We start from the raw sequence: 23,892 nt of genomic DNA on the forward strand, positions 1-23,892 counted from the left end.
ATCGTAGCTCCCCAAGTGCATCACGATGCTGGGTGGGCACCGGTCCCATACACTGGCCGAAATTTCATGAAAAAATTTCTTCCCCCATGAGGACTCGAACCAGCGCGCATTCCGTAGGCCTAACGCGAGTCCTAGGCGGGATGCCTTAGACCGCGACGCCACGGTACTTACTACAACAATTTATGAAACCCTGGGTTGAAAAGCGAAGGCATGTATGTGAGAATATTGCGTGCACGTGTCCTATGTGGTAGGTGTAATTTTTTAAAATGAAGTAAGACTGTGTTCAGTTTTAAAAAATAGGGTAATTCGGTAGAAAACTTAGGGTGAATGTTACTTATGTCCCGCCCACTATAGGAGACATAGCCCAGTTTTACACTAATCCTAAACATTTAGTAAGTTATAAATTGTTGCTTGTGCAGGCAGTCTTTTACATTAGATTTGCGAAAATTGGTTTATAGCGCAACATTGGCAGTGATAAAAGTGTGAAATATTCGTTCAGTGGGCGGTGGATACTCTACATTGACCAAACTTAGTCAATATGACATCAATGGCATCGAGGATCAGTGACAGGTTAGGTCAGGTTAGGTTGGTTTGTTGAGGTTTTTTTTGTTTGCATTGCATATTATGCCTATTACGTTTTTTGGTAGGCGTGCCAAAAACCTGAACAAACCAAATCTAACATATCACGGATTCTCGATGTCCGTCATACATATAGGCGGAGTTATGGGGACACTGCCTCCCCAAACGTGGCCGAATTCTCTTTTTTTTTTTCTATTAACGTTACAAAATATTGAATTCAAAAGATTTTTCTTGCTTTTGTTTATGATTAAGTTTCTGTGCTCAAATTGATGATCATATGCCTGGACTATAATATTTATTTTAAATTTCTGAAAGTATAAGAATTTCTATACCTCATCTGAGGAATGGAATCACTATAATGTTTCTTTTGTAACAGCCTGTACTGATGTGTTAGAACTCTGCAGGTGTTCAGGCCGTCTCTTGGAGAATATGAATAACATACTCCACAACAATGCAGAAAAAAGAAAAGCAATCCCGGTATAATGTGTAAACTTAAAGACGAGATTAAATAAAATAATTAGAATTTACATTTCGTAGGAAATCTTGCTAATAAATAAATAAATAAATAAATAAATAAATAACTTATTGGCCCACCGCTGTGGAGTATTGGTTAGCACGTCTGGTCATGAAAAGAGTGGGCTCATGTTCAAATCCTGGTTGGGACAAGTTACTCGGTTGGGGTTTTCCTCAACCAATTGCAGCAGGATTGCTGGGTAATTTTCGGTGTTGGACCTCATTTCGCCATCATTAATTCACATCCATACAAAAGCCTGGGTTAAGTTCACGATGCGGCGTACTGTACTTGTACAAGAGCACGGCCGTTCGGCTACCCAATCATTCACAGAATAGCAGTAGTAAGCACAATAAGCCTCAGTGCAAGCCTTCAAGGGGGGGGGGAAGTAAAATGGTCTAGGTATATTTTGTTACAATTTTACTTTATTTTACAATATCTTTATTAAATGATCATATTCCGATATACTGTACCAAGGTCAAGGTATAACGGGGGGAGAAGATAAATGATGTCCCACATAATCTCGTTATATCGGAATTCTATAGATTTGCTTTGCCCCCCCCCCTCCCCAAGGAAACGGTTCTCTCTCCGCCAATGCCGCCATATTAACCAACGTTTTCTACCGAATTTCCAAAAATAGCTCTCAAAATGTGAAACAAAACCGTACGTCAGAATCAATGATTTGAGTTACTTAGAAATAACTGTTTGACATTTTAGATAAATATTCTAATGTTTTGATCCACCGTCAATTTAGGTCACTAGTTCCCAAGCTAACAACTCTGTTAAAAATATAAAATCGATGTGTTGGACTTCAGTAAAAATGTGTAACAATTTCGTAGCTATTTACCTGAGCACATTTTTAAAGAAAATGTGGGGTAGTTCTTAAGTGAAAAGAAGGTAAAATGTAAATGATTCAGTTACAAAGAGACAAACTTAATTTTATTAACTTCTATTACAAACTAACAAAATGTGGCTTGTCCAGCACTCACACCATCTAAATGTGAAGGGAGAAATTATAATATCTCTTTTTGTCCCGAACAATCACTTTCGTCGTATTCAGTTCAGTTTGTCTCCAATCTGGATCAACGTCGAATCAATTCCTTCATATAAATAATTTTAAGAATATTAATATATTCACAAGATATTTTGGAATAGATGTATGATAAGAGTTTCTTGTGTTAATTCTAACGTACCTTGTTTACATGTTTCGATCTATTTATGGGTCATCTTCAGAACTGGTCGTTGTTCGTCTTGGCGCCTCTTGTTCCCTCTGTGAGGGTGCGTTCGTGTGGTATAGTGTAGATTCAAAGAGTGTGTGTGTTTTGAAATTGAGTTATGTGTTGAGAATTTCGTTGAATGTGTTTTCGTGTGTCTCTACATTTCATTTCACAGGATACAGAACAAGAGGCGCCAAGATCAACAACGACCAGTTCTGAAGATGATCCATAAATACGTCGAAACATGTAAACAATGTACGTTAGAATTTAACACAAGAAAGTCTTATCACACATATTCCGAAGTCATACAGTGTTAAAAGTTGTGTAATCAAGAAGTCACAAGGTATGTTAAATAACAGGACCCTACAGGTTTCAAGACTTTTACACAAAATGTCATTCAGGAAAAACTTTAATTCAAAATTAGTCTAGTGTACAGTACATTATTTTTAAAATGTTTTATTCCTCACTACGTTCATTTATGGCTAAATAGGTTAACTTTTCAACTTTCCTGTTAGTCCATGATAGAATGAGCATTGATATTGCGAATAAAGCCAGCTCGTTAAACGGGGGTTTTCCTCATGTGTTTACTTCTATGTTAGTTATTGTTCCATTTAGTGACAATATTTATTGCATTGCAGTTGAATGGAATCTGTCGAAGTACCCATAATCCAACAATGGTATCAGATGTTCTTTCATTCGGTTCAGATTGTGTTTCACAGACATAAGAAAAAATAACTTATTTCTACAGTGTCTGGTCTGACGCGTGGCAGTGGTTGTTTCAATAAATTTCATTATCGGTAATGCTGTTATGAAATTAACATTGGGTTTCCTGATCAGCTGATCTTTGTTGTCTTTTCCTGATTATGTTTAACATGCAGCCGTAATTGTTCAACAATTTTTCGAAGATGTGTGGGTTTAGAATCTAAATTGTGTTTATAATCTATTAGCCTACATTATCTTTAAATCTGTATCTACGGAATAGGCCTACCAATAATAAAACTGTAACCAAAATTTTTCTGATAATTTTCGCTCTTTTAAAAGTAATTGATGTTAACATGTATAATATATTGACTATCCTGAGACCGAAAATAATTGTTGAAATCTTTGTTTGTTTGTCTGTCAGTCTATGTTTATTACCTTTTCACGCGATAATGGCTGAACAGATTTCTGTGAAATTGGTATGTAAATTAAGTTAGGTCCCACTTAGAATTTAGGCTATATGGCATTTAAAATACTTACTTTAAAGGGAGGTTATCAGGGGGCCTGAATCGAGCGAGATGGTTCATACGTTCCGCATGGGACTCGCATTCGGCAAGTTCGTGGTTCGATTCCCAGACCGACCAATTTGATTGTGATTTTTTCGTGGTTTTGACAGTTGCTTAGGCAAATGCCGGGTTGGAATTTTCATTGTCATGGTCCATTTCCCTTCCCCTCCCGTTTAGGAAAAGAATTTAGATTTCATATCATTTGTCTCTTCATCTCATTCCATAGACATATTCAGGTAAAGACGCATGTCTTCGTCTGCTTACGGGGAGGGCGTACTGTCCGCAACCGTCCCTGGGTTCCTAGCCTTCAGCAATATCTCTGCCAGGATTCATTCCTCAAGAGCACTTCCAAGAGCGCTTCGACACCTTGGAAGGGCCGTTGGAATGGATTCCTGTGCTGTTTGGTCACTTTGGCGGTATGAACACAGTACGGGGGGAAGGTAGGGGGCCCTCATTGGGTGAGGGGTCACATGCGGCCGATTTGCTGGTACAACTCATCCTCATTCAGTCCATAAATTCGGGGTGCACATTCCGGCACACCGGCGACGGTGATATAGCCTCGGCAGTTGCGAACGTCGTTAAATAAACCATAATTTAATTTTTAATAGGCCTCAGTATGGCGGACGTGTAAAGGGTCGTCCCTAACGCGCCCCTAGCCACCGTTACCTAACCTAACCTAACCTAACGGGTCTGAATTAAATAAATCGAAATTTATCAATATTTTATTGTATTACAAATGTAAGTCAGAATTAAAAACTGGAACTGTACTGAATGGAAATCAGCTGTATACTAATGCTCTAAGCTTGACGTTTCTTCAGCTTATTTCTACACTGCGCAACACTTTCTATGCTCGATGCAGGAGAAATGTACAAATTACCGATATTTCTTCAGCAGTATAACGGTAAAAGACCGATGGAATTTACCAGAAAGGAAACCTATTTCCTGGTAAAAGTTCTATTATATAAATCTGACCTTAAATTGGTTTTCAGCACCAACAGTTATGAATGTAACTGTTTAAACTTTTTAGTTTACTATAAAAACTTTTCAAAAGTCTGTTACGAAATGCACAGGGTGTTCTACTTAAGCCGTTCATTTTTGCTTGGGCATCCCAAATCACAGTCGAGACATGTGGGAGGTATTTAATGATTTCGTGGGCGGAATCAGGGGTGGGTATAACGTTTACCGACATCACCACGTGAATGTTACGAATATTAGTCTTTGTATGATAATTTTATGTTAAACACGTGCTATCAATCTGTTATGTTAATTTTATTTTTCCTTTCCAACGTTTATTCCTGTCTTGGATAATGTTTTATCGAGTCATTTGCTCTCCTATGGTTCCAATATTATTATTTTCTTATACTCTAGTTATATCCAATCCTTCAAATTAATTTTTGTTTCATTCGGAATAAGCAACGTATCTTTAATGAATAGCAGCGCAGAATTTTAACATGATTTATTAATTTATTTGAATATATATTGAATGTCACGGCTAGTGGCACTACCATGAGAACGTCGAAACCTGGGTAAAAAACCTGCGGGAAAAAGTTTCAGATTGGTCTAAGACATACGAGATCGATAACAACCGCATTTAGATGGACGTTGTCGACGTAATTTGCTTGCTGGAACATCTTATAATTTTTAATTATTTTTTCGCTTCTTTCACTTTTGCTGTTACGAGCTTTAGATATTCAAACCGTGAATGATTACCGACGGTAGAATTCGAGCTTTTATAGCTACTGCTGTTGAACATTCTGGTTCATATAATATTGCGATGGATTGCATATTTCCATTTTGAAGTAGTATTAATTAGAATATTATAGAACCACTTGGGATCGAAGTTCGAAATTAAAAAGTACAAAAGGAAGAACCGGATATCGAACCCTCTCAAGCAGAAGAAACATTCATACGAACATATCACTCTAGCTAAGGGCCATCAACTACCCTCGAGAGATCCGCGTGTTATAAATCTTTGTTTCTTTACTCAGACACATCGTATGAATTAATGTATTAGCCCACCGAACCTATGTCTGTTTATTATTTTACCTATTCTCAATCGTTACTTAAACTTAAATACAAGCGCTGCGAGTTACAGAATTTCAACGACGAAAAGTATAGTGCCCAACCCTAGTCGTGTTGTGCATGATGCCTAAAACATTATTTATGAACGGCTTGAGTCAGACACACTGTATGTACTGTACGAACAAAATACTTAATATGATCAATAGGCTCCGTATTCCAGCTACGTATAAACTGGAATGAAGTTGCCTGATTCAAAGTATATGTGACGTCACAGCGCAGATACAAGTACGTTCGTATACAAAATAGTTACGTATCCTCTGCCCTTTTCCTCTAGAAAGTCGAAATCGGGACGCAGTTATAGTGAGTAGTCTTATCGATCACTGCCCTTACTAATCGTATTAGGGCTATTTAAGTAACTACACCTTTGTGGCTGATTGAAGGTTCATTGCAGAGCGTGTAATATTGCGGGGCATAGTTGAGGATATTTGAACTAATATTTTTACTGTCAATATAGAGAATAAAGGCTCCCCCAAACAGACGCGATATGGAATGCGTTACGATTTCGTTATAACGCAATATCGCACTATCGCGAAGAGGTGCCCAAACTGGCGCGTCCGCAATATACGATATCGTAACGTCCCCAGCCAATCAGATTGCCATAGAGGGTGACACATCCGCGGATTGTTGTTTTCCAACCACAGCCGCAGAGAACAGTTATCTTTAGCAGGCGTACATCACTTGTGCTTACAGATTGATTTCTTTTGCTTGAAAATGAACGTGGAACTTCTGATTGATTTCATAAAGGAAAATCCGTGCCTTTATGATTATCGGTATGCTGCTTCGTTATGTCTCCCCTTACTTTACCCAGAATCTCGTCAAAGCACTGAATTGTCATCCGAAAGTATATATAAAACGTTTTTCATCTCTAATTAATTGTGGTACTAAGGTATAAAATTCGCCTTGTTCTTCCCTTTTGGTATTTATGTTGTGAATCCACAACCTCCTGCAATAAAATGAGCAAATTAAAAACAAAAATTATAATGGACTAATTTTTTTCAAGTTCTTGGCAAAAAAAGCTCAAATCATAACTTTATACTTTTTATATCGTTTATCTTAACCATACATGACTACCATGGACTTACCTGCGTCTGCGACGATTTTCTTCCTCATCCTCAGCTAGCGCGACTAGAAGCAGAAGCTCCTCCTCCCCTGAAGATGAATCCATGACAGACACACTTCAACCCAGCATCAAAATAAACGCGTGGCGTTCGCGCGATCTACATCCCCGAGAGAATAGATCGCAAAATCGTCGCGTTCTACTTGCTGCGATAATAACGCATATTGCGATAATCGCGCGTGTGTGAACACAAACATTGAACGCAATGAAAACGTTTATCGCAAAATCGTAACGCTATCGTAACGCATTCCGTATCGCGTCTGTTTGGGGAGGCCTTAATTGTCCACACCTGTGGAGTAACGGTCAGCGCGTCTGGCTGCGAAACCAGATGGCCCGGGTTCGAATCCGGTCGGGGAAAGTTACCCGGTCAAGGTTTTTTCCGGGGTTTTCCCTCAACCAAATACGAGCAAATGCTGGGTAACTTTCGGTACTGGGCCCCGGACTCATTTCACCGGCATTATCACCTTCATATCATTCAGACGCTAAATAACCTAGATGTTGATACAGCGTCGTAAATAACCCAATAAAATAAAAATAAATAATGGGGAATAATTGTGTAAAATAAACGTAAAAGTGACAAAAAACAGTGCATTGAAAGACACTGAAATACCAGAAGTGTTAGAAAGTGTGTTGAACGTAATAAAAAAGAACCAGCACCATAAAAATCTAAAAAATTATGAAGATATTAACTCGACGTTTAGCATGGATTTGTGTAGCCTACCACGATGTTCAATGAAAACATCTCAATTAATAAATTAAATAATCTCCATTTTAGGGAATTTCTAGAAAAGTACATAGAAAATTCAGCGATGAGCGAGATGCAATATCCTAATGAAACACGGAAAAATATCATACAATAGGAATATCTTGTACTACATCATGCACCAATAACGTCAGGTGCTATCGAAAGAATTTCTTGCGATACAAAATTATTTCAAGTAACATCCGCATATGTTCAAGTTCCGTAACTTACGAATGCACGTTATTAGGCCTATTCACTGTAAAGATCACGACGAAAATGAACATCACAGCTCAAGCATGTATTTACTAGTATAGCTTCAGAATGTCGGGAGTTGACTGTACCTCACGAACACGCAGCGACGACCTGTTTGTTTATATCCTTATTCGTTGGATCATCTGTGTCCCGCGTACTATATACCCAATGTGTCTTCAACTTCAGTCTTTAGGTAGCTGGCATACGAAGCCTAATGATCAAGTTAGGGTACTGCATTACTCGGTATTACTCATGGGAATATACAATATCCATCACAAATACTTTTGCTTAAGCAATATTCTAAGCTCTAGCTTCTAACTTAGAGCAACCTTATTTCATGCCTGCATGCAATAAAACAGAATATAATGAATTGTAGATTATGAACTATGTGTTAGCAGTACAATACACATGATCATAGACAAACTTTAAAGGTTAGTAAAAAAAATGCTTCATGCAAGCAATAGAACAAACCTAATACACATTTCAATTTATTCCAGTAGAAAGACTCCTGACATGAAAAATGTTGAACATCTCAGACAAGCAGAAGAGAAAGATGTGGTGAAAGTGTTTTGTCGAATTACATCACCACAAGATGAAAATTAAACTTCTTGTCTAAGAATTTTATCTGACAAAGAAGTTTCTCTTACATCACATAATGCTGCTAGTTCCCGAGCAGGACCCAAGGAATTACACTGTACTTTTCAACAAGTGTTCAAAGGAGATGACAGCCAGCAGACTGTTTTCAAACAAGTGGCTCTACCTCTCATCAAGAATCTCTTCAGCGGTAGGAATGGTCTTCTGTTTGCATACGGAATTACTGGAAGTGGGAAGACCTACACTATGACAGGGGATTCCAGGCAGATAAATATGTTTTCAAGCCTGACAAAATGAATGGATTTGAGATACAGAGTGATAGAGACGCCTCGAAGGACCGTCACCGTGAGTTACAAACATATTTGAAATCTGCCAGACCACAAAAAACTCCGAAGAAGTGAGTATTAGAAGATCATATTAGTTTCTTGTTAAATTTTCAGTTTGGGTAATAAAAAAATTATAGGACAGAATACATTTTGCCATCTGTTTTAGTAAATCTCACCACTGTGCGCGCGCACACAGGTTTTGTGTGTGTTTGTGTATGTGTGTGTTTGTGTATGTGTGTGTTTGTGTATATAATAATAATAATGATTTATTTAACCTGGCAGAGTTAAGGCCATACGGCCTTCTCTAACACTCAACCAGGAGTAAAAACTGCGTTATAGAAACACTACAAATTTACAAAGTACACACAAAACTGAATAAGATAATAATAATAATAATAATAATAAAATGTAAACAACAAGTAAGAAGAAATCAGACATAATATATAACATACAGAAAGAAAGAAAAAAGCATAATAAAATGTGAACAGCAGGTCAAAAATAAATGAGGCCTACAAAGTATAAAAAAATAAGAATTATTGATAATAATAATAATAATAATAATAATAATAATAATAATAATAATAATAAATAAGAATAGTAATGATAATAATAATGATAATAATAATATTAATAATAATAATAAATAAAATATTAATAATAACAGGCCTAATAGCAATAATAATACTAATAGTAGTAATACAATAGTGCAGTACAAAGCATACAATGAATACAATATGTTTAAGTATACACAGTAAGGAAAATTACGTTTATATGTAGCTCAACTTATCACATTAGAGATATACCATTATCGGAAAATATGAAAACAAAAATATAAAATAAGTTAAATATCACTAGAACATAAAAAAAAAATGTGAATACGTGGAAACATGCAATACAACACTTGTCATAATAGTAAGTTAGTTTGGCAACTCGTCATAAGATAATTTTCTAACTTGGATTTGAAAAATTTCAATGTTCGGCAGCCCTTGACTTCAGGCGGCAGAGAGTTCCAGTGACGAGAGGTAGCAACAGTGAAAGATGAGGAATACAGAGATGATGTGTGAAGTGGAATTTCAAGCGTGTTATCGCGTTGTGATCGAGTATTAATATTATGATAGCGAGAGAGAGTATGAAAACGAGCGAATAAATAATGTAATATATGTGTGTGTATATGTGTGTGTGTGTGTGTGCGTACGCATATTGTTTTTGTTTCAGGAAGGATGATATAGATGAATTCAAGAATATTCCAGAATACATACAGCTCGAAGATGTGGATGAAGACAACAGTTACGCAGTTTTTGTCAGTTACATAGAAATTTACAAGAATACCGTCTATGACTTGTTGGATAGTAACATAGATGATGCAGGCAGATCTAGGTGAGGGAGCAATATTTACATCGTAGGACAGTAGCCCGTAACATTTCTCCCTGTACTCTAATAATGAAGTTCAGTTATGAACTGGACGAAGTTTGCACAAAACTATTTTTGTATGAAATTAATCCATGGTTTGTTGGCGATGTGTAGGGAACAGGTGTTGATCAAATGTCATTATTTTTCTTTTAACTTTTCAACGGTGCCCTTGAATGCAGTACCAGTAATTCATTTTATAATATTACAAAACAAATACATTATTGTATAGCCTAATGAGCGACTGATATAGCTCATGCGGTAGTGTGTTTTCTCACTAACGTGGCACTGCACATTGACATGGGTTCGAATCCCGCTTGGACTGATTACCTTATTGGCTATTTTCCGAGGTTTTTCCCAATTGTAAGACAAATTTCAGGTAATCCCATGGTGATTTCTTCAATCATCTCGCAAAATATAATTTTGATATCAACTCCAAACAACTACGCAGCTGATACAGTGTAGTTAAAGAACATTAGAAATTGAAAAAAAAATCCCCTTTTTTAATTGGTACATAAGTAATTTTTGCTTACAGAAACCTACAGGCAAAAATAGTTCGGGAGGATAGCGCTCACAACATGTACGTCCACGGAGTGGTGGAGGTTGAGGTGAAGTCTAGTAAGGAAGCATGTGAGGTGTTATGCAGTGGCATGCGCAGGAAGCGCGTTCCAGTTACCTTGCTCAATTCTGGCTCCAGTCGCGGACATGCAGTCTTTACCATTCGTCTCGTTCAGGTTGGTGAGGAATTTCATTCCCCTTAAAATTACTTTTTTTAAGTGTAAATGAAGTTTGTTGACTTATCTTTATACTTGTAGATTTTTTAAAGATATATGTGCAAAGGGATGGACAAATCCTGGCCGCCAGGTTGCCATGGCGCCCAAGTTTTTTACAGAGTCAGAATTGTTTAAGTCTTTAAGACTTCGATTCCTTTTATGTTGCTGCGACTGATGTCATATGTTTACAAAAGTGATCGCAGGAAGAAGTTCGAGTGTGCTTTTTAGATTAATAAGTTGTTATATTTTCTTGCGCATCTCAAGATAATTGTCACTATATACCTTCAGTGAAGAGCACAGAGTGTCTCTGAGAGCGTGGTTTGCATTACATAACAATATATTTAATATTGTTTAATATACAGTATTTCAGTAAATAGAATGATAAAGTCCTAAACCACACAGACAAAATTTCACAGGAGAGCATATTAAAGGTGTGGGGTCGTATTCATAGACATTTTTAGCGCGGGTTTCCGGTGGATGATCAGCGTTTTTCGTATTCATAAACCAGTGTTAGCGATAGGATGTGATTTGAATTCTGTACAAGTAACCAGTCGATAGCCGGGGCTAGCTTAGTACGCTCGTAGCGCGTGCTGCGAAATGTCTATGAATAGCACCCTTAGAGTCCAATGCTATTAGGTGCAGTATTATTAATTTCTTTGGCGTATACTTACGTCATTGAGTAATTTTTATAATATTTTATTAATAGTTTCCCATATGTGTAAGAAATTAACTCTCACAAAAAACCATTTTTGTTGAAATTGGGGCTTTGGACTATCTCATTCTTATCCCTTTTTATATTTATCTTAGGTCAAATATTTTCTCATTGCATGTGTGGGTAAAATATGCTGACTCCTGAATATTTTGGAGTTTCGTCTGTCCCTGTCTCTAATCCCTTTATTTATTATTTATTTTAGGTCGAATATATTCTCATTGCATGCGTTGGTAAAATTTGCTGACTCCTGAATATTTTGGAGTTTCGTCTATCCCTGTCGTCTTTGTAGTGTACAATCGTCTTATGAATATAAATATCATGAACTATATCGTTTTCATGAAAATAGTTCCTTATTTTATGGACACCCTGTATAAAATTGTGTTGTGAAGGCGGTGATGACGTCAATTGCTAGATACCTAACCTTTTCTGGCACCAGTGCCAGAATTGGGCCAATTTTGCACGATTTATATTGTCATAACAAGCGGTTTTTAATGCTAGGATTGTATAAAATGTATTTTCAAATACAATGTGTGTCTTGTATTTGAAATTACCGTACTATTAATTGTGTAGATATTAAAATGATGTATTATTAGGTGTGCAGCTTCTGAAACATTTAAAATAATTGTTTTAATAAATAAAGCCTCCTGAAAGAAACAAAGTTTTCGAAACATAATAGCACAACATGCTATTATAAGTAAGAATAACAATTATAATGAACTATGTACAGGATGACCAACTTTTTATTACACTGTAGTAGCGAAACCGATCAGGTTAAGTGACCCATTCCACCGCTTAAATGTACCGTGTTCCATACCATTAAAAGCACAAAAGAAGCTGTCATTTGATTTTACTTTATTGTGTTCTTGGTATGATCCAAAACGTTTAATGTAATCAGAAAAAGTAGTGTAAATGTTAAAATATTAACCATGGCCATAAGACTGTGTACGATCGAATAGGAATTGCTGCTCGAATGGAGGTGTGGCAGTCCCCAATTATGGTGCAGAGATGGTGGAGAATGGTGAAAAGAAGAAATGCGACATTGGACTACAAGACCATCAAGAGACTTCACGCCAACTTGATTCGCACTGGCTCAATTACGCAATAGAAGGGTGCTGGACGACCAAAAACAGTGATCACAGAGGGGGTCAAAGCAGCCGCTACTAAGACCTTTCAGAGAAGTCCTAAGAAATCCATTCGACAGTATCAGCGGGAATCTGGTGTATCCCATGGGTCCGTGCTGAAGGAAATGAATTGGCCATGGTTTATGCAAGCTCTGTCATATGAGGACTGTGACATCAGAATGGAGTTTGTGGAGTCTCTACTAGCATGGATTCAAGAGTAACCTAACCTTTTGCAACACATTCTATGGTCAGGTGACCGGATGCCAAATGAAATGCTTGAGAGCAGTACAGAACATTCAGCCATGTCTGGAAAAATGTGCAGCAAATGCTGATGCTTACATCGAATTTTAATATTGGTGAAATTTTAAGCAATCCTAATGACTGGACTATTAGTTCATGCTACTTTGATCCTGTTATGTTAATTCAATTACTTGTGATAAACGAATAAAAAGTTGGACATAAATATGGGTAAGTTATATACAGGATGTTTCCGAGGTGTTACAAACTTTCAGGGATGATGGCGAAGGGCACATGGAACCATGATCCAGAAATGACTGAGTCGAAAGTTATAAGCAAAAATAGTTGTGTGGAAATGGAATTGTAATTTGGCACCACGTGCCCTTCTTCCCTTAACTTTTGGAACAGTCGTGGGAAAATGGTACGGGCCGGATGTCTCCTACGTGGGTACTTAGCCTAATATAATCTGTGAGCTTGTCTACTGTTCCCATTGGCTCATCCGGATTCGAAAATCAGGTCTGCTTGTTCAGCTCTCATGTACCCCTCCATTTCACAAGGACTGATCGACTGGACACTGCAACTTGTACACATACACTGCTGTCTACAGACGTGCATATCAGGACCGACCATGTCTGTTACACATTACACTATCTGCATTGCTTTAGTGTAGTTTCCTGTCCCCATCCGTCAGACAGCGCACTGAATGGAATACTGTAGGTAGACAACGTAAACAACGTCAAATGAATACAGTATATGCAAGATGTACAGACAAATACACATAAACAAGATGTACAGAGGAATAAAATTATTTCATTTCCACAGAACTATTTTTGCTTGTAACTTTAGACTCTTTCATTTCCAGACCAGGGTTCCTTATCTCAAATTGATACATGTGCCCTTCGCCATCATCCCTGAAAGTTTGTAACACAAACTCGGAAACACTCTGTATAGATTGAAATTATATAACTAATTGGAAATAAGAGATTACAGTGTGAGTGAAGTATAGCTAGATTGAAATTATACAAAAAAAAATTGGTAACAACAAAGATTGTAAACAAGAAATTACTCGTGGAATGAAATTATACAAAAAATTGATAACAGAGATTACAGTAACCATTAAAATTCACCTACTAAATATATCAAATTGTAAGAAATAATCCAATTAAATTAAACATATTCAATTGCAGGCCCCATTGGATCGATATGGAGAGTTTCCGTTTCAAGATAAACAAATTATTCACGTAAGTCAGCTTTGCTTGGTTGACTTGGCAGGCAGTGAGAGATCTAACCGCACTAAGAATTGTGGGCAGAGACTAATGGAGTCAGGTAATTTTGTGTAAGAAAAGTGAAAATGTTTGGATGTTGGCTGCTATCTTCACATATTGCAAAGATCAAACTAGTATGGAATACCGATATATTTACTTTAAATTATCTTACTATCATCTCACAGTAATAAATTCTATTTAGGTTCCTAAATATTCTCTCACACCTTTCCTATTGCAAATATCCAAATATATTGTTCTTTACTTTATCAATTATAAATAAGATTTTTTTTCCTTTGATATATATATATGTATATATTTTTCTTTATTTAGTAGCAAGGTTCATTTCATAACTCGGTAACATCTCGCACACTAAATCAATTTTTCACTTTTCATTTCTTATTGCTATTTATTGTTACAACTACTATTAAAATCCACCTACTATAGAGCTATCTATTCGTACATCAAATTGTAAGAAATAATTCAATTAGATTAAACAAATACAAGTAGTGATAAAATTTAATTTCATCTTTTTTTTAAGTAGGTAGGTTAGTTTATGGTTTCTCGCCAATAGGACTGTCACTTGAGCGTCTATACATGAGACTTGTTACTGAACAAAAGTGATTGCAAGCAAGATTTTTTTTCTAATAATTCGCCTTCCATTGCTACTTTTATTCTGTCATAGCACTATAAACCTCACATTACCTTAAAGGGTTATTAAAAATAGATATACTTGATAGCCGTCCCAACCAGGGTTTATAATAGGCCTTCTAATCAATTCTCAATGAATATTTTACATTTGAGTTCTTTTTTGTGCTTTTTTTGTTTTGAAAACAATAGAAACCCTAGTCAGGTAGGCTATCATTGAAAAAATTATTAAAAATGCAACAGACAGTTTACGATACAAGTTATATTTTATAATGAACATAAATGATGGTTAATTATGGAAATTTGAATACTATCTATAAAAAAATAGTTTTCAGCTTTTTCTATTAAAAACGATAAAATTCTTCTATCAGAAAATGGTATCAATTTACCTGACCTATTTTTTTAAGTGCCTTGACGGACATTTTTAAAATATATGCGCATTGTATTTAAAGATTTGTCTCCTTCACTATTTTCTCTATTTCGAAATGTTTCAGAATTTCAATGTGTTTTAAATGCTCTTTACAACAGTTATTATCCAGGTCAGGTGAAAATGTCTAAGAATGTTTCACTAGAAATATAAGTATTAAAACTTTCTACAGATTCTCATGTCCATTGAGTTTTATTATAAATTTTCGTAGGTTGAATTACAGTAAATAATGTAATATCAAAATAATAAAAAGAAAAGTTTACAAATTTGTGGACAATAAAATATACATAAGATATTAAAAGTCGAATACTTTATTTACATAAGTGTAAGGTATATTTTAGCTGACCTAGGACTGAGGTATTTCTCTTCTTACTCCGCTAATACACCTTGCATTATATGAATCTGTAACAAGTTAGGTTTGGTTAGTTTAGAAATTTTTGTTATGCCTTGCATATACGATCAACTGCATCTCCACAAAAAATTCCTTAAAAATTCAACGATTTTATTTCTGAAATCACCGGAAGTAACTCAGCGCTAGTTTGTTTCTTAAAGATTTTAGCTCAGTCCTATTAAAACTGTTACAAAGGGAATTTTTGTATCAACACATACGGTAATTAAAAGTAATAAATGCTAATAACTTCAGAACTAATGAATCCACATAATCCAAATTCCGTACAACATATAGGCCCTATTGATAAATACATGAACTTGTAGTAGATATCATAATAACTTCAAAGCAGTAAAAGTTTAAACATTCAGTTATGAGTCATGCTCTCCAATGAACCAGTAACTCTGTGATATATCTATTTATTTAGCTATTTGGGGAGAAAAGCAACTTTATTTTTCAGTTGTAAAGGGAGTTACGAATAAATTTTTAGCTACCATAATGCTAAATTGTTTGCTTGCATTTTAAAATTATGTGGTTAGCAGTAATTGTAACAATTTCTTTTTTTCCTCCAGGAAATATCAACAACTCTCTAATGACACTGAAATCCTGTCTAGAAATACTACGGGAAAACCAGTTACAAGGAACAAGGAAATTAGTACCTTACCGTGACTCAAAACTTACTTATCTTCTGAAAAACTACTTCGAAGGAAAGAGTCAAATTCATGCTCTTATTTGCGTGAATCCTACTGCTGATGATTTTGATGAGACAATAGTAAGTACTGTACATATTCTTATCATTTTTTTAATGGAGGAGGACCTGAGGCTTGTTTATCACTCCGATTTGTGAGAATGATTGTTTAAGTCTGAATAGTCACTTTCCTGCAGGTATCGTGAATCAGTTATGTGATGCCATGGGTTAAGTTTAGCCATGTAGACTCAGGGTCGAGTGAAGTCCCTCTAAGCGTCCCAAGTAGAGTACTATGCCTCGTCAGTCGACGGCATCTGTATACTAACGACAATACTAGATGCTATTGAAAGGATTATTTATTTTTTTTATTTATTTAGTTAGTTATTTATTTAGTTATTTAGTTATTTATTTAGTTATTTAGTTATTTATTTAGTTATTTATTTATTTAGTTATTTATTTATTTAATTATTTATTTATTTAATTATTTATTTATTTATTTGTTTATTTATTTATTTAGTTACTAGCCATACCCGTGCGCTCTGCTGCACCCATTAGAAATAAATATAAAGTAATCACATAATTGAAAAAGGAAGTTTGATCCAGGGAACATTCCTGTTTGATAGAAGGATAATATGTTACTTAATTTAAATTGTATTTAAATAATTAAAATGCGGTCATTTTGGTACAGAGAGCACTCGTTTGGTGCAATGACAATTCCTTGAACATGTTTCTTATTTGTTATTACATGTAACCATAGTTTAATGAAGATTGACATATCATTTAGTTTTAATGTGTAAGCTTTATGTTACTTGCTATATGTTTCCATGGAATTATGGTAATAACTTAATTTTAACCCTTGTTTTCTACGTATTCAGTAAATGGCGCTTGGCCCTCTATGGTTCTGAACCCTTCAAATAACTTAGTGATACAGCATATATAGTGATATGTAATTATATTTCTTTCTTTCGAAAATGTAAGAATTCACGATCTCCTATGTACCATTGCCATGGAATGAATAAATGTGTTTTTTCTTCCTACTCAAAAATTTTATATTTTGCATATAGGAGTTACTGCAGGAACAACAACACTATAATCTGAGGCGGTGGTGAAAATGTATTATATTGTTATTTTAAAAGTTTTGTATATCCTTAAATATCAGTCCAATCAAAATTTTTCATAGAGTAAAACTTATCGGAAATAATTTTTAAAGAAACTTTTGTTATGTAACATTTTTCACAAAAAGCAATAATAAGCGAGATATTTCGATTTATTTAATTCAGGCCCCCTTATAACCCCCCTTTTAAATAAAATATTTTGAATGCCATATAGCCTAAATTCTAAGATACAACGAGCTTAATTTATATTCCAATTTTCATATAAATCGGTTCAGCCATTATCGCGTGAAAAGGTAACAAACATCCAGAGAGACAGACATACAAACAAAAATTTCAAAAAAGCGATTTTCGGTTTCAGGGTGGTTAATTATATATGTTAGGACCAATTATTTTTGGAAAATCGAAAATTACCAGAAAAATTTCGGCTACAGATTTATTATTAGTATAGATTTATTTATGTCTATAACAAGGCAAAGCCCCAATTACAATAGACAGTACAGATATTTGTTTAAAAAACATAGAATTGCATATACATAACATGAAAAAAGAGATAAAACAGATACAAGGTGTAATTACAAATTAAAAATGGAAAAAAAAACAAATAGATACTACCTAAATAAAAGACATAGATATAGATATAAATGAAAAATACCAAATAAAAATAAATGAAAAATAGTTAAGTATAGATGAAGGGTACACGGGAATAACGAACAATGTCCATCAAAAATCGAAATTGAGTTAATAGTGCCATCTGATAGTAGAGGGGGAGTACTTTCATGTGGCTGCATTGGTTTTATGTAAGAACGAGAATTGTCCTCAGTATTCTGCGTTAAAGTTTCTGTATACTTTGGAAGAATGAACAATGTCACATCCATCCCAAGAAAGAACGAACAATGTCCATTTTAAACACAGAAACTAATGCAGACAGCTGTTACAAACTTGATCTTAGAGTCATAGCACATTGCTGGTTAGTTTTTTTTTTTTTTACATATGCCAATACGATCTGTATTATACAATAATAATATTATTAAATGACTGTATGATGTTTAGCTGTTATTCCATGTGACAATAAATTCTATTAATTTTCATTAGAACTACTTGTGAGCATAATACAAACAGCTGTACTATTCCAGTGTTCAGATGTCTGTGGTAGGGTGTTGATTATTTCCTTTATTATACTTTTATGGTACATATTGTAGTGTTTGTGGTTACTGCAATTTATTTTTATAATATCTGACGTTAGAGAAAATGAATTATCCGGATCCATTCCATGTTCTGTAAATTCAAGGAAGAGAAAATTTACAGGACGTGTTACAGATGCATAAAAAATTCGTGCTGTGAGTCATATTATGGGAGAAGACTGTAAATGTTCTCGTTTTCCGTGTTTTCAGAAAATAAGCCAAAGTGAAAGAAGCGATCTTATTAAACATTTCAATGAATTAGCATCGTATGACACTCAAAATGCTCACCTTTCAGGACTAATTTCAGTACTTCGTGTGCAAAGAAGAAGATCCAGAAAAACACAAGCCGAAGCTGATTTTCGTAATTTTTCTTATATATATAAAATGCGAATAAACAAAGATGGGCAAAATACTGATGTTCCCGTTTATAAAGCAATTGTTCTACATGGAGTAACAGGCAGATGTTTAGTCACTTTGAAAACGTCATTGGCTACTACTGGAAAAGCCCATACAGAAACAAGAGTTAAACATGGAAACAGGGCTCACCAAATGAAAGGAGAGATTTTATCTAAAATTTGTCAGCACATTCAGTCACTTAGAGGTCAGAAAGTCCACTAATCTCGTCACGATAGCCGAAGGTAGTATCTTCCAGAGGACTTTAATATTTCTAAGCTGCTTAAGTTACACTTAGAAAATTTTCTTGCGAACTCTGTGTCTTACGAGCAATACAGAGTAATTTTTGTCACTAAATACAACATTAGCTTACATTTCACACATTAAATCAGAAATTTCCAATGAAAAAGATGCAAGTAAATTAGATAATTTTGAGAAGGAGAAACAAAATTTGATTTGAAAGAATGAATTGCACAAGAGAAAAGGATATAAGTTCTATGAAGTAAAACAGGCTGCACGTCTAAAATCCAGGAAGTCAGAGTATAAAGAGGCTATCTGCATGGATTTCCAAAAGAATTATCAGTTCCAAACTTTTCAACTATTGAGGGCTATTATCGTCGACAGCTGCCCTTTTATTCTTGTAACATACATACGCTGTCAACAGGAAGACATGTATGAGCAAAATATTTAAAGTAAAGGCTCTGAGGAAGTTTGCTCTATGTTATAGCACCACTGTATGAATATTGTACCAAGCTGCGTTGGTGAACTCCGTATCTTCTACGATTCTTGTTCCGGACAAAATAGGAACTTTACGGTATTTAGATTTTGTCATTATGTAGTACATATTAAGAAGAGGTTTGATGCTCAGTGGATCACATTTCCCACTCGAGGCCACTCGTACATGGAATGTGACAAAAACATGGGACTTATCAATCAGAGAGCAAGGTGTGAAGTACCCGATGACAGAAGGCAAGAGATTGCGAATTCTAGGAGGAAACCAAACCATTCATCATTGTAAACTGTAAACAGCTACAAGGCAATGTACAAGGAATTACAAATTTTGAAAAATGTTTGTTCTCCAACTGCTAGAGAATATTTCAGTCTTTCTCCCACCAATGACGAGTCACAAGAAGTCAATAACAGTGAATGAGACGATTTTATAGTTCAATCTATTCATTCACAATGGAAAATTCAGTGCAATTAGATTAGTTTGTAGATTTGTTTTTCAATAATTGTTTGGAACAATGAACACTCAAAGATAAAAATATTTATAATGGGTCAACAATATTTATAACCTTTAAAAAGGATACCCTACACGAAAGTAACATGTGCTACATTGTTTGAAAATATTGTGCCTGATTCTATTCCCAACAAATATTCAATTAAATTGTGACATTGTTCGTTCTTCCCGTTTATAAAACGTAGCAAAGTAGACTTTTTGCAGTTTTGCATTGTTGTAATTCATAAAATCAAAACAATACTTTGTCACATATTTGCTTTATAATGGTACATTCTTGTGTGATAAAAAATAACAGTAAGTTAACAATAAACTATACGTTTCAAGTCCTCAAACTTTAAATTTCATTTATCTCAAAATTATTCTGAATGGACATTGTTCGTTATTCCCGTGTACCCTTCAGATATCATAGCCAAAAATGTAAAATGTAGCTATAATTGCCAAATTACAGAGTAAATATAACTCTATGTTAATAAATTCAATATACAGTATTATATAGTAGGCCTAATGGACAGTGACAGTGGAGTTATGGAAATGGGAGAGCCCCGAGAAAAGCACTTAGGAATTTTGGCTTTGTTTATCATAAATACGACTCTGCATATGCCGGGATTTGTACTTGGGTCTGTAGTCATCGTAAGTCAAGGCTCTGCCAATGCTCCATAGATTTAAATGCATTTCACATTTGATCTATCTCCTAAGACAGAGTGTCCATTTAGTGTAGTGGCTAATGGTGACATTTTTCAGGGGGGACCAGCAGTAATGGAACTGTCATGACACTGTTTAACAATAAACAGGAGAAATACAAAAAATATGTTAGCTAGTACGTATTACAATGAAAATAAGGCTTATCAGTTACCACCTTCATCTCTACATCAATGGAATCCACCTCCTTTTCGGGGAGAATTTTTCTATGACAACATTGTAAAAATGTCTTTGGCTTTGAATTTTGTTCAATGGAGCCTTTTCGATTGATAACAGTGAAAGTCACAAAAGCCTGTCTTCACACTGAGTGTTTCGTACATAACTCTTTACGCGTTTTAAACAGGAAAAAGTACTTTCCACTGTGGAGGTGTTCACTGGAATTGTAGCTTTTAGGCAGCATATTTTATAAACTTCTGGAAATGCTTCTTCTGCTAACTCGGTGTCTTTAAAAAACTTTGCTATCTCAGTCACTGTCCTGCCTGAAAAGTCTGACAACCTATAAACAGCCACTAACTCACTTCGCAAATTCTCGAAATGAAACCAATTTTTGTAGCCTGATTTTAGGGACGTAAACAAAATTTCGAGAAATCTGGTTTTGAAAGATTCAAAACTTTTTCGAATCAATTAGTTTGATAAATTTTAGTTCTTCTAAGTCATGAAATCTGTTTTCCATTTAGCTAACTATCGTGTCAATTATCTCGTTGTAAAGACGCAAATATCTCATTCTGGGATCGTCCAATTCACCTTAGCAGAGTAATTAATATTTTTTAAAATAAAGGAAATCTTAGGCCTCATAGAATGCTTTAAAAACTTCAAATTGCAGGTCATTCCACTTTGCAAGTAGTTACAGGGATTCTACGTGTGTTGGACAACCAGGACTTCCAATTTTGGCTACCATTTTTCCATAATTTTACTGTGATGTACCGAAGTACATAAAAATATGATGTTTCCGTGCAGGAATTTTTCATTACCATATGGTAAAGAATAGGTAGAACGGAGAAAAATTCTCCCGGCACTGGGATTCGAACCTGGGTTTTCAGCTCTACGTAGGCCTACTGACGCTTTATCCACTAAGCCACACTGGATTCAAACTCCAATGCCGGATTGAATCCGTCTCAGTTTAAGTTCTACCTCTCTGTTCCCATTTGGTGGCCTACCCTCATGTACTGTGTCACAGAATATCAGATCATGTCTCGTTTGGATATTTTAGACAACCAGCAGCAGCATCGTAATGCCAACTCCACTAGTGTCTACATTTCTTGAGGGAGATCGGGAAAGAATGAAACACTTTCTTTCATCAACCATCAACATGAATTTTCCTCTTGTGAAGAAAATGAAAGGAGACTTGCAGTGTCTTAAATTTACAAAGTAGGAGTGTATATCATTAACAGGCAGAAGTAGCTTTCAGTACACATGTCTGCAGCAGAATTGTTTGTATAGTGTAGCCATTTTCAACCGTGTGCCGCCAATGATCCTCTGGTGTGCTGGCAGAGGATGAAATAGTGATGGTTGTCATAGTAAAAATTAGAAAATAAAAGTGAAAAGAATAGTAAGTAAAAGTGAGCCAACAAGAGTTAGCTTTCTGTGAACGTGACACAGTCAACATTCAGTACACAGAGTAGGTGTGCACGCGGCAAAGATGAGAATGATTGACGTGCAGCCAGGATTGCCAGATCAATAATGTTAGAATATCATACCAACCTTGAATTGAATTTTAATTTAAGGGAGGGGGTACTACGATCCATTGCTGCAATCTGATTAAATCTATTGAGTTGATCCTCAAGCTATGTGTATTTCCAACCCCCACCAGCTGACCACACTAAGGTTTGCTGCTTATCCAGGTTTCGAGCAGGCAACCCCATTCTTCCCTAGGCCACTCCCCTCCTTACGTCACAGCCGGCATTTGGGGAATTATGACAATGGAGAGATGTTGACGGAATGATATAGATGCCTAATATGGGGAAATAGGAGAACCCCGAGAAAAACCCAAACTGCAGCCTTTCCACCGTGAGATCACTATGAACCAACTTAAAAAATATCGTATTTTACATGTTTTTATGAACCATTCATGTTTAGATTTATGGGCTTGCTGCGGAATTTTAAATTACAACTTTAGTGTACCACGTGTTGAAAGAGGTTGAAAAATGCTGGTATAGCGTTTCTTAACTTTAGTATAAAAATATATATAATCTTCAACAGTATCAGCACAAACAAAAACTGCACCAAAGATTCGTTATAGTTTTAACTTCAATAGAGGTAAATTGCTCTGTGATATTTGATAATAATTTTATAGACTGAAATTTCTAGTCCAGCCCTACCAAACAAAAATCTTAAGAGCAGCAGCTACTGATTGGGATTCTGATCCAAAGCTCACATAAGCTAGAAGACTTTATTTTTGGGTTGCCTTCCTGTAGACTAGTTTCTTCATTATCAGTATTACTTCAGTCCAAACTCAAATAAGGATTTTGACGGGTACAGGCAGCCAAGTCTGCTGAGACTGGAATTCTTCATAAAATGAGTTCATCAGCTCATCCTCTTCCTCCCTGGAACCATGTAGACCTGTGATTTATCCTTTCATTTCATATTAATTCAAGTTACTAGCTCGATCTCTTAGTCTCTGTGTTGGCTTTAATAGAAAATGCCTGTAAACATAAGCATTCGGGAATTATTGCTGTAGTTCTATAACTAACTTTTAAATAAATTTTAATTGCATTTTTTATATTTTTATACTGACTCTGATCTACTGGAAATACTTTCATTGTTTTTAAGATATCGGTGGTTGGTTTCAGCATGTCATGAAGTTTGCAGATGTAACCAAAGAAGTGCAAGTTACACAGCAGGTGGACTCTGCAAAGCATAACCTGAATTTGCCAGTGGGCAGAAGGAAAGATAATCAAGTAAGCCATTTTTTTTGTT

General features: G+C 35.4%; 1 protein-coding gene across 1 annotated transcript in view; it reads left to right on the plus strand.

Annotated features, from left to right (window-relative positions):
• Positions 1 to 8,377: 8,377 nt before the first annotated feature.
• Positions 8,378 to 23,892, plus strand: part of LOC138705721 (kinesin-like protein KIF23) — a gene marked incomplete at its 5' end in the record, with an annotated part of 61,118 nt that continues 45,603 nt past the window's right edge. The window contains 6 exons of the mRNA XM_069834292.1: positions 8,378 to 8,622; positions 9,877 to 10,062; positions 10,628 to 10,826; positions 14,123 to 14,261; positions 16,233 to 16,432; positions 23,766 to 23,873. Of these exons, the coding sequence (XP_069690393.1) occupies positions 8,378 to 8,622; positions 9,877 to 10,062; positions 10,628 to 10,826; positions 14,123 to 14,261; positions 16,233 to 16,432; positions 23,766 to 23,873 (1,077 nt within the window). The remainder of the gene's footprint in view (positions 8,623 to 9,876; positions 10,063 to 10,627; positions 10,827 to 14,122; positions 14,262 to 16,232; positions 16,433 to 23,765; positions 23,874 to 23,892) is intronic.

Source organism: Periplaneta americana, chromosome 9 (assembly GCF_040183065.1).
Source record: "Periplaneta americana isolate PAMFEO1 chromosome 9, P.americana_PAMFEO1_priV1, whole genome shotgun sequence".
Lineage (NCBI taxonomy): Eukaryota > Metazoa > Arthropoda > Insecta > Blattodea > Blattidae > Periplaneta > Periplaneta americana.